The 12,312-nt window shown below is 40.2% G+C and overlaps 2 protein-coding genes across 2 annotated transcripts; both read left to right on the top strand.

Moving 5' to 3' along the window:
* The first annotated feature begins 328 nt into the window (after positions 1 to 328).
* On the top strand, positions 329 to 1,816 carry LOC118418207 (zinc finger protein 525-like). The gene has a single exon (XM_035824047.1). It carries the CDS (start codon positions 329 to 331, stop codon positions 1,472 to 1,474), a length of 1,146 nt encoding a protein of 381 aa, XP_035679940.1. The 3' UTR covers positions 1,475 to 1,816.
* A 1,623-nt stretch (positions 1,817 to 3,439) lies between these two features.
* LOC118417935 (target of Nesh-SH3-like) lies at positions 3,440 to 11,626 on the top strand. The gene is made up of 5 exons (XM_035823698.1): positions 3,440 to 3,703; positions 8,725 to 9,103; positions 9,523 to 9,630; positions 10,075 to 10,263; positions 10,633 to 11,626. Exons 1-5 carry the CDS (start codon positions 3,512 to 3,514, stop codon positions 10,749 to 10,751), a joined length of 987 nt encoding a protein of 328 aa, XP_035679591.1. The 5' UTR covers positions 3,440 to 3,511; the 3' UTR covers positions 10,752 to 11,626.
* Positions 11,627 to 12,312: the final 686 nt, after the last annotated feature.

Raw genomic sequence — 12,312 nt, 5'->3', positions numbered from 1 at the left:
AGCAGATAATCGAATCTATAAAAGCTGTGGTTTATGCACGATGATATTAATAATTTGCTGTTTGAAGCCAAATAAAAGCTACATTTATTATTACTGATGACCACATTCGACCGATGATCACATAATTTCCACCTCTTTAAGAGTCCCCTTTTTCAATTTGATTTCACTTTGAGCGGTTGCTATAGATAGCTTCGGCTTTAGCTAAAGGAGAGATGTTTAACATACAATTTTTGTTAGGAGAGGCAACGTTTTGAATGCAATATTAATACAGATATTAAGTTTTACTAAACACATCATCAGATTCCCTGTTTTGAATGTTCTCTTAGATATGGGCCAGCCAACCTGGCCCCTTGTTGAAGAGCTACCAACTGGTCCTCCCGGGAGCGAGACAAACACCTATGACAAGAATACAGACACGGAAAAACAAGGTGGCAAAAATGTTGACTGCGTAGAAACAAGACTCGCCCGACTTGACGAGAAAGTTGGATATCCTACAGGTGAACAACACTGCAGTTTTGATCGGTCTTCCCATTCTGTCGACGCTGAGTCTCGCCTAACTGACGATATGGAGACACATGAAGACGAGAAACCGTACAATTTAGGCTACAAGTGCAACCGATGTGACTATGTTGCTGCAGAGAAATGCCGTTTAGACCAACATGTCATGATGAAACACACGGGTGAGAAACCCTACATGTGTGGAGAGTGTGGGTACAGAACCGCTTCCAGATCAGCGCTAACAAGACATATGAGAAAACACACCGGTGAGAAACCTTATAAATGTGACCAGTGCGACTATTCTGCCGCGCATAGAAATAGCCTGGACAGGCATATGACTAAACACACCGGTGAGATACCCTACATGTGTAAAGAGTGTGGATACAGAACACCCGTAAGGTCCTACTTAGCTGTACACATGAGAAAACATACAGGAGAGAAACCATACAAATGTAGCCAGTGTGAATACTCTGCTGCACAAAAGGTAGATTTAGACCATCACGTTATGATGCGACACACGGGCGAAAAACCTCAAGTTTGCGGAGAATGTGGGTATAGAACGGCCACCAGGTCAGCTCTAAGTAGACATATGAGAAAGCACACTGGTGAGAAACCCTTCAAGTGTGACCAGTGCGACTATTCTGCTGCACGGAAATCTGACTTGGACCAACACTCCATGATGAAACACACCGGTGAGAAGCCCTACATGTGTGAGACGTGTGGGTACAGGACAGCCGACAGATCTCACCTATCCCGGCATTTTAGAACACACACTGGTGAAAAACCTTATAAATGTAACCAGCGTGACTACTCTGCAGCTCATAAAGAAAGCCTGGACAAACATATGGCTAAACACATTGGTGAGAACCCCAACATGTATGAAGAGGCCTCTTCAGACCCTTCAAAAAATGCAATCAGTGCCACAGTTTTCCTGCACGAAATGGTCAAGTACAATCATGATAAAAAGCAACAGTGAGAAATGTTATATTTCTGGGAAGTGTACATATAGAAAGGCTGTTGGGTCAGACCTATTCAAACCTTTGACAAACATACCGATACTTTGAAATGTAGAGAGCCTGACCATCATAACTGCCCTTTTCGTCCTGACGGACGCTCTACTCACCAGCTATGGGCCAGTCTGTGAGCAACAATGCCAGCTAGACTTCGGCAGGGCATTCCACGTGTCTCAAAGCAAATTCCACTGCATGCTTGACCTTCACGTCAATATAAACACATTGAATCTTTAGAGACTTGAGAAACTCTTCACATGTGCGGAAGTTGAAAAGATAGCTGACAAGTCCTATGCCGACAAATATATATATATATATATATCGGTTACAGATTAGAAACCCTGGCCTACGAACCCTGGAACTTCGTATACATGGCTACATACATGCCTTTCTTAAATGTATATGGCAAACTATTATATGAGTAAGAAACTCCACAAGTGTAACGCTAACGATTTTGAATTCTGCAGCCAAAGAACTCACGACGGTATAATCATGTAACAGCTGCAATGTATAAGAACTGTTAAACTAGAAATTGCTGATATCTTGATATCTAACAATTGAAATAGCTATTTATGGAGAACATATAAGACTATCAAAATATTTATTATTATACTCTAGAATATTATGCTAAATTGGATTGCTGTGTCAGGGATATATAACAGTAGTAGTCCACTGTGTCCTGCTGCTGCAGTGGTCTGGACACCCTGCAGCTGCATTCAGTCTTTCTTCAATTCTTTCCACTTCGTCCTTTAACAATGCTCCTTTTTTTAGAGAGTTATTTTTACATTTTGTTCTTGTTTTATTCTTATTTTTATTTCATTATTTTATCACTATTTAACATCCTTTGAACCGGCTGGTTTCTTGCCCAGGGTAAGAACAATAAGGAAGTGCTCCCACTGTGACTTGTCCAGCAGTTTGAATGGTGGATTGACCCCCATAAATACATAAACTCATAAACATCTCAGACTGTCTACCAGCTAGAAACAATGGTCAGAGACAGATTTGCATATTACTGGTCACTGATTCAAATATTCTGTACTGGTTTTCATAGGAACATTATCAAATCATACAGAATGACCCAAAGTAAGTGTTAACAAAGTTATATAATGCAAGGTTTCAATTAGATAAGATCATGTGATAATAAGATAATAACGTTACTATCTGCAGTTTTGGAAAAACAACTTTCTTCAAATTTCAAATCATCCTTGTCAAAATTGTATCAAAGCATCTACTTGCATCTACATTTCGAACTTGAAAATGTATTCCTTACGACTTATAGCTCTCATGAGTTGTGTGTGTAGAAACATGACTTGTAATAATTGACTTATAGTAAGAGACCAGTATAGACCTATGTTCTGTAGAACTGTACAAAAAAACTGCCAGCTGATGTCTCACACTGAATAGCAACCCAGTATTGTCATTACTTCATATTCTGGGCTAAATGTTCTTCAACAAGCTAATTTCTCTATGATGTGTAGTCTTACTTCAATTTCTTATCTGTCGTCTCTAGATTTCAAACAGGATTTGAAGAGTAACTTGTCCTTTCTCAGTCAGGCTACCACTGATGTTAACTGCACGGGTGCCTTTAGCATACTGAAGACCATAGTTTATATTATCTGGTCTTTATATAGTTTTGCCAGCCGGTTTAACTACTATACTGTCCGTTTCATTTTTCGTTGCTTTTGTAAGTTTTTGTCTCGATTTTGTTTTGTTAGTGATAAAGTTATGGTGCCATCACGCATGCAAAACTATGGCGTCATTTACAAAGAAACAACATGTGCAAATGACCTTGCCTAGCCTAGCCTTGTCCCTCGACCTCAAGGTCCTTTGGGAGTGACAAGGTAGCAATTGAGATAAAGTGCGGTTAAATGTGTCGCAGTCAGGGTCGACACCTCTGCATAAAGGCTCCGCCTGTCGAGATTCCTAAGTGCTTGCTTGATTGGGTAGAAACAAAGTGCTGAAAAGATCCAGGTGGAAACTGTCGCTGTAGCAGGGAGGAGAAAATGGCGCTCAAGTTGTTTTTTGTGTTGATTTGCTCCGTGGTATCCGTGGCTTGGTGTGCTACTAGTAACAGTACCAGTAACGCCACCGTCCATGTGTGGCGCGGTTTGGAGCAGTGTGCGTACACAATCGCCATCCCGAAAACTGACCCGGAAGTGTGCCCAGGAGGAAGAGATACAGTCGTCTTCTTACAGGTTTGGCCTCGTTTGATTGTAGACGAATATTATGTGGTGCATGTACTGTTAGACACAATTGAACCGCATGGGTACTTTAGTCGTACAATTGTTGTACGATTGCTGACTAAAGGCATTCACGTAATATACACTGTCAGATTATATCATTGACCACGTTAGAGCATTAGCCTTAAAAATCTACAGTACCATAATCATCCGGGAGGGTCTTTTTAGCGAATGCCCACAAACGCCCACTCTAGAGACGTCCGCGCTGCACGAATCTCATTTTTTTTGCTTGGAATATGTCCACGTTGTGCTCCCATGTATTAATCCTGAGTTTCAAGTCAATCCATTGACCCGAAGTGACATAAATCTAAGTTTTCGATTCTCGATGGTCTTTTTAGCGAACGCCCAGCAAAATGTCTTTTTAGCGAATGCCCACTATATCCACAAAAATATCGGCCGTCGCGCAACGACACCTAAACCTACCGCCACAAACATGTTCAAGATGGTGTCCCATTGATGTGTACGGAGTTTCCGTGCTTTACAAGCATTTTAAGTCCCTGTTTTTGGTCAAAATGTACGGCGACGATACTACCATACTTTAACTATAGCAATTCAAAATGGCGGGCACTAGTCATGTGACCTCCTTGCGGGACTGTTCTATAAGTATCGCGGGAGGGACTGTTGTAGCATAGCTTCTCATACAACCATTTTAGAGTGGTCATAACAGGCCAGGTCATAACAGGCCAGGTAAGACACCATACAGGTAAGTAAGGTGTGTTTCTTTTTATAACAGACCAGGTCACCATACAGGTGAGTAATGGTATTTCCTTTCATTACAGACCAGGTAAGACACCGCGCAGGTGAGTAAGGTGTGTTTCCTTTGTCTGTAGACCAGATATGCATTACACAGGTGAGTAAGGCGTCTTTCGTTTGCCTATATACCATATAGGCCATTATACAGGTGAGTAAGGCGTCTTTCCTTTGCCTATAGACCAGATAGGGTATTATGCAGGTGAGTAAAGCAACTTTCCTTTGCCTGTAGACCAGATAGGGTATTATACAGGTAAGTTAGGTATCTTTCCTTCGCCTATATACCAGATGGGGCATTATACAGGTAAGTAAGGTGTCTTTCCCTTGCCTATATACCAGATAGGCCATTATACAGGTTAATAAGGTGTCTTTCCTTTGCCTATAGACCAGATAGGCCATTACACAGGTAAGTAAGATGTCGTTACTTTGCCTATAGACCAACTTTGCCTACAGGCCAGTTAAGACACCATACAGGTAAGTAAGGTGTGTTTCCTTTTATAACAGACCGGTGTCTTACCTGGTCTGTAATGAAAGGAAATACACGTTGCTCACCTGTAAGGTGTCTTACCTAGTCTGTAGTCAAGTAAACACACCTTACTCACCTGTACGGTGTCTTACCTGGTCTGCTATAAAAGAAAACACACCTTACTTACCTGTACGGCGTCTTACCTGGCCTGTTATAAAAGGAAACACACCTTACTTACCTGTATTGTTGTCATTTATTAAGAAGAGAAAAAAACAATTTGTTTGTAAATGTTAATAAAGGTACATTTTACAATTGAAATTTTCTACGTCATAACTAAATGTTATAAAACATTTCCTTTCTGTACTCAGAAGAGGAGCCCGCTTGTGCCATGTTCCAACATTTTATTAGGCTATTGATAGCATGTGGTCACATTTTACTGCACATAAATAATGCAATTGATATTGCTTATGTGTCAACTTCTTCCAATACTTTAAAAATATTTAGGAAGTGAAACGAAATACATTTTTGTATTTGAAATAAGTATGTACACACTGTAACAGATACTCATCTAATCAAATCCTTATTGTAACAATGTTTCTGTGATAAAGAAAGATAAGAAAAGTCCAGTTTGGTGAAGAGTTATTATTATAATGTAAATAGTATTGTTAATAATAAATAGCTATGTTTTTCTAGTATTGGTTACCTGCCCCTATTCAGGTTTATAACACTAATGTGTCTGAGCCTTTTGTACATTAATTGGGCACTGAGGTGAATCAATATCCATATTTGCACTAAGTTCCTCAAACCTGGGTAATAATAGCACAGAAAAATTGACCACATTGTAAATATCAGTCAGATGATAGCACTATGAAATGAAAATCTTGTTCAGAATTCACTCTAAAATGGTTGTATGAGAAGCTATGCTACAACAGTCCCTCCCGCGATACTTATAGAACAGTCCCGCAAGGAGGTCACATGACTAGTGCCCGCCATTTTGAATTGCTATAGTTAAAGTATGGTAGTATCGTCGCCGTACATTTTGACCAAAAACAGGGACTTAAAATGCTTGTAAAGCACGGAAACTCCGTACACATCAATGGGACACCATCTTGAACATGTTTGTGGCGGTAGGTTTAGGTGTCGTTGCGCGACGGCCGATAATTTTGTGGATATAGTGGGCATTCGCTAAAAAGACATTTTGCTGGGCGTTCGCTAAAAAGACCATCTAGAATCGAAAACTTAGATTTATGTCACTTCGCGTCAATGGATTGACTTGAAACTCAGGATTAATACATGGGAGCACAACGTGGACATATTCCAAGCAAAAAAAATGAGATTCGTGCAGCGCGGACTTCTCTAGAGTGGGCGTTTGTGGGCATTCGCTAAAAAGACCATGCGTAATCATCCGACTACCTACAAAAGAATGTCTCTTCTTGCAGGACTGGCTTTTATTTCGGGGAAGCGCTGATTTTTTTTCTCAGCATGGGCTAAGGGAGTAGCCCAACCGTATATATCTATATCATATGAAAGTCCCCATGAGGTCCCTATTGACATTTTTTTTCATGCGCAGTCGTACGCATAACGCGCACCTTAATCGTTTTGTTCTAGATACGCGTACTACAGCGCTGTCCTCTGCATTCCTTTGCACTTAAAAATGGCACAGAACGATTGAGGGGCGTATGAAGTTCGTATTGTGCGTACGATTGCGTATAAATACAATGCCAATACAGATACGGACTTGTCATACATGAATGCTTCAAATACATATTCATGTGAGAGGGGATCAAGTAAACCTGTCCAGATATAAAGCTTGTACTCAGTACAAACGTGTTGTGTTACGATATGAGGCGTTTTACAGGGTATATGATATAAACAAACAAATCTGTGGGATTGTTGTCTTTAAGTGGCCCTGTCTTACAAAAGATGTCCCCAACATTTGACCCCGTTTAAAACAACAAAGCCTTGTCCCACTGTCTTCATATGTAGTGCATGACCGAGTAAATGGGACTGTTGGTTATTTGAAGGTTATCTGCATAGTTTACGTAGTGACGTAAAGAAGTGACGCAGGCTAGGCTCTTTATGAATGGTTGACCCTCACTCTATTTCGTCCATGTTTTCCGGCGACCCCTTTGGGGTCCACACGTTCGACCAAGTACGAACCACGTAAAGGTACCGTCAGTCACAGGAGCTTGTGTATCAAATACGTATGACCATGAGGCCCGTATTGACAATTATTATACGCAATACTCAGTTCGTACGTATCTCAATCGTTTTGTGCCAGTTTTAGGTACTCGTGCAGAACCGTACTGTGCGTGGGCATGTGTACCTAAGACTGACCCAAAACGATTAAGGTACGTATGAAGTGCGTACTGTGCACACGACTGCGCATGAAATGGCAGTGTGGACCTCATATGGACTTGATATGCACGTTCGTGTGACTAGTCACTAAGGCTAGCCGGGAAAGTCAGTTTCTGTGCTGGCCAGAAATTACTCTCCTAAATTAGAAAACATTTAGTCAATGTTGAAAGTCGATCCCTTCAAAAATAAAAGCCATGAATTAGGGGGGATTGATTCGCATATGAGAATGTTATCCATAAAATTAACTTACTATGGCCGAACAAAACGTTGTCTGTCAACCCTTTGCGGTAACGTTTACTGACAAATGCAAATAACACATGGGGTTGACGGAGACACATGCATATACTAAAAACAAACCTAACATCACTCAAGTTCAGACCGAACATTTTACAAACACCAGCTGCACCAACAAGCCCCTCTTAAGTGTCGTCCACCACAGAGCGACCAACGCTGTATACTCCTACGAATGTTATTTTTGTTGGAATTGCATTTTTTTTCTTTTAGAGGAGAAGTAGAATTGCACTTCAAGCACATTAAATGCGAAAAGCTAGCAAACCCGGCCCTCCCCTTAGAAAGAAACCCCTCTACAGACCGGAAAGGTAACAGGCTGTTTTACAACAATGTGAGTTTGCATCCATCAGTTCGCAACAACGCAAGTCTTTTCGCAACTTTTTTTTCGCAACTTTTGAATGGTATCAATTTTAATAGCCTAATAGTATTAGAAATCGTTTTCCTAACATAATTATACTCCTTCCACGTAAACATCGATTCTTATTTTTTTATCGGTGCGAAAGACAACCCCGACGGCAGAGGAACATGGGGCCGCATGGACCTGACAGCCCGATTATTTTCATACCCGGCGTGCACATGTAGATGTATAATTATGTTACGAATACGATTTCTAATACTATTAGGCTATCAAGATTTATAACATTCAAATGCTGTTAAACGACTTGTACCTTGTTGCGATAAAGACTTGTACCTTTTTACGAAAAGACCTGCCTTGTTGCGAACTGACGGTTGCGAATTAACATTGTTGCGAAACAACCTGTAACCCTACAGAAACATTACATATTGCTAAACTATGTGCCAACGGGAAATACAGTAGGCGCATCAGCAACAAAGCGTAGTTGCAACGAATTTCTTTTTAAAAGAAAGAAATAATTTTGTTTATAAGTTGTGGTGCTGCGCTGTCATAATTTTGACTAAGCGAATCGTCATGTGTTTCTTCCATTCGATACCAGGAAAACCGCCTCAAGACACAAATATCCAATTCGATCGTTCTGCTGTCTTTTCAGACATGTCAATTGAATAGAACGAGGCCGAGTGCTCTATTAGAAAATATAAGCAATTACATGGCTTGTGTATTTGATGTTAACAATATGCCTCTATCCGTTTTCAGGACTTGAAGGCCACTGTTGATGACTTGTCCTTAAAGCTGGAAAACGTGAAGGCGAAGCTTGGGTCTTTAGAGCAGACAATAAAGGACGACCAACTCAACGTCTTTTCCACCCTCACCAAAGTTCTCATGCAGGAACAAGAAAGAAGGCAACAGATTCAACTGCTTAAAGAAGAAGTCGAGTCCTTGAAACAGTCCTCAACAACAAGCGTGGTTGAACCTAAATCAGAACAGGTGATTCGTCCAACGTTGCCAACGACGGATACAGAACGTATCGTTCCTTCGATGTTTTCTACGACTGAGGGTACAGGTGAAGAGGAACTACCACCTACCAATCCCCCATGGCTAAATGATGAGTTAACTGAAAGACCTGTGACCGAAGGTACTATCTTCTTACAGATAGAACGGAGCTGCTATTAACAGCTCCCTGCCCACGAAAGATAATGTGCATATATGTTGCTCAATGAACACAGTATTATTATAATCTGCATTATTTTTCTACTCTTATTCTTTAACATACAATTAGCATTCGGGAATGATTTTGCAAGTAAAACTATTTTATATAAGCAAGAACTTCACACATACGTTTTACTCTTATGTGATATTTTTTTGGGTGGGGTGGTGCACAGTTTGGAGTAAACAGATCTGACTGTATATAGTAAGGTGCTTTAGGCACAACCAGGGACTTACTTCCAACGTTTCGATGTCTATCAGACACCATCATCAGGGTAAAATCTAGATCTGACTCTACATTTAAAGTATAGTCTTCATTCTTTCAACATGCAAAATTTCTTTACTCAGCATTTGTGACGGATATCTGGTGGACCGAGTACAACTTCACTTACGAGGATAACTGGAATGCCTGTCACGGTAAACAGTACGTCAAGCTGAACAACCACTGGAACATAGGTAATATGTACAAAACTAAATAAGCTCCTAGGGCCATACTAAATTTAATTGTTGCTTCTCGGATTAAAAAATAAATATAACAATTGGACAGACAGGTTGACATTTTTTCCAAAGGTCTGAGGTGAAGATATATACGGCTTAAATAACAAAAAAAATGTGATCGAACAACATAATATTGAAATAAAACAGGACCTTTTCGACTTTTTTTTTCGCTCAGATGTTAAATAAAAAATAAATCATGTCTCTTGTCTTTGATCTACTAAAATATACTAGGGTTCTCCAGTCTTTGCTAGCATGCTTTGGTCGGTCGGGCAACCGAAATCACATAGGTTTTGCCCCAGGCTCCATTTGTAATTATTTTATTTCGCTAAAATTAATCGCTGGCTTATCCATCATGTTGCTTGAATGGATGCAATGTTAATCGAATTTTCAATTTTTTTGTAGGAAAATATGTTGGGGTTGTGCTTTGCTCTCCTACGAGGTATAAAATCTTCTTGAGTGAGAAACTGGGAGACATGTTTAGGAACATAGCAGATCTATATGGCGCTGGGGAAGATCACTGCCAGTTTCTTGGTGCTTACGATGATGCGACGGATATAGACCATGATGTCTGGGACAGCCCCAGTACTGAAGGTATAAAAAGTGAAACACTGTTGTGCATATACTATAACTATATACTATAGAGAAAAGAAAATTAGAAAAATAAAGAAACATTAAAAGGAAACAAACATAAAAATACTTTTGTATTGACCAACAAGGATTTACGAAGGGGTGGGGGAGTGGGGGGGGGGGTCCTGTTGCATTGTTTTAACCTCGGGTAGTTTTACATCAAATTCCGTATCATGTTATTCGGGTACAAACAAGCATTTTTATTGTACTTTTGTATTTGTGTGTGTGGGGGGGGGGGGCATAGTGTGGGGCCCGGGTGGTGGTGCTGTACTACGTTTCTTGTACTACAATGTATTTGTTTTCTCATTGTGTTGTTTTCTTCACTTTTCGAAGGTTATTACCGTGGTGACTACGGTGAAGATCTCCAGTACGGCCGTATAGGTGGTCAGGGCGACGACTGGACAGGCCGTAAATATCCTAAATGGTATGAATGTGGAGTATCCATCCCGTAAGGGGTCGATTGAACACATCAGATTGTGCTGGCCATATGTTTAATTAGCATTCAGAAGTAAAAAGTAAGACGAACAAATTCAAAGTAACTATAAAAATGCATTCGCAACTTCCCATCTTTATTTGCAAAAAGGCTCGTTGGTCTCTTTAGCAGTTTTGGTGACATTTGTGTAAAGGTAAAATATACGCTTCTGATTTGGACAATATCCCTTTATTGTATCAGATATATTCTGCATACATATTTTAGACCTTCTGCATAAGCATCAGCCATTTGATTTTAGCATTCCATAATTACGTAACAGTTTAGTAGTCATATACGCTACCGAATATGTGTAAAATAATAATTTTCAGGGGATATCTGTTCCTTTTGATTTACTACCTGGATTTCTAAGTAAATCACATTGTCAGTTGTAGTGTCACCCTGGGTTACAACCTACGTCATAGAAATAGCGGCAGCCAACCAGCGAGCCGTTTCATGTGGATGACGTGGGTTACACTTCATTTTCATAAAAACATTTATTGTTCACAAATACACTCAAATGTTCATATGTTAACATTATCAATATGCTGCAATTACACAAGTAATTGATAGAGGCCACAACAATGTTATAGGACAGACAACAAAGGTCCAACTTGAGTAATCGTTTTATTTCTTGCCCATGTAGCAAACCACTTGTGTATGTGATTACAATATCCTATGTGAGGCATGCCTCATGCAGTGAATTCTCTTAACAGATGTGATTTAACACCTCCACATTTAAGTGCTGCCCCCTAGCGGATTGCTTGAAATGTACAATGTTTCTAGAGCGCTTATACGTAAGACTGTAAACAGTATCATAAGACACCTTGTAGCTTATGAAAGAAGACCTCAAATCTTTGTGTGTGTGTTTTTAAGATGAGTAGAATGGCTCTGATTTCGCGCGTGCGCGCGCGTGTGTATGTGTGTAGAGGGGGGTTCTGATTAAAATATTTTCAAGGTTATTACTAGATGGCCCCTCCAGCGTCTTGTCAAGGTATTGCAGCAAAACGTCCGTTTAGTATATCTCAGGCTCTGCATATGCTGTGGTCATGATTTTCGGGTGGTAGACAGCTCTCCAGATAAAGAATAATTCGTAAAGGCCCCCTAGGTATTATTTTCGTTCGTGCAACAACTTAGTGCTGATCAGATTTGTTGTCAGTCTTTTGCTATACGTTACCGCGGCTTGTTTCGATACAAAAGATTACTTCATAAGGTCAGTAGGATTCTGAGGTCAGTGAACTCTCTCGGAGGTCAGTAATTTATTCTTGGTCAAAAAATAGGCTAATAAGGCTACAAAAATGTCATTCAGATGACTCAGTAGGTTTTCAAACCTAACCACCTACGTATGCATACAGGGTCATGGTACTGTAAATGCATTAAAGTTCGCGGGGATTTAATTTCGCGGTAGCGGGAAAAATGACTTTTCGCGGTGGTTTTAATTTCGCGGTAACACCATCGGCTGCAATCTAATACCATTATAGAAAAATGTTCGCGGTGGTTTTAAGTTCGCGGTGAAGTGGTCGCCGCGAAAACCACGAAAATTA

This window comes from Branchiostoma floridae, chromosome 6, assembly GCF_000003815.2.
Source record: "Branchiostoma floridae strain S238N-H82 chromosome 6, Bfl_VNyyK, whole genome shotgun sequence".
Classification (NCBI taxonomy): domain Eukaryota; kingdom Metazoa; phylum Chordata; class Leptocardii; order Amphioxiformes; family Branchiostomatidae; genus Branchiostoma; species Branchiostoma floridae.
The sequence above is the reverse complement of the archived record's forward strand: the minus strand, read 5'-3'. Positions and strand labels throughout refer to the sequence as shown.

Coding starts and splice junctions, on each gene's coding strand:
- LOC118418207 (XM_035824047.1), top strand. CDS start 329: ATGGGCCAGCCAACCTGGCCCCTTGTTGAAGAGCTACCAACTGGTCCT.
- LOC118417935 (XM_035823698.1), top strand. CDS start 3,512: ATGGCGCTCAAGTTGTTTTTTGTGTTGATTTGCTCCGTGGTATCCGTG. Junction 3,704..8,724: donor ATACAGTCGTCTTCTTACAG/GTTTGGCCTCGT, acceptor ATCCGTTTTCAG/GACTTGAAGGCCACTGTTGA. Junction 10,264..10,632: donor GGACAGCCCCAGTACTGAAG/GTATAAAAAGTG, acceptor CACTTTTCGAAG/GTTATTACCGTGGTGACTAC.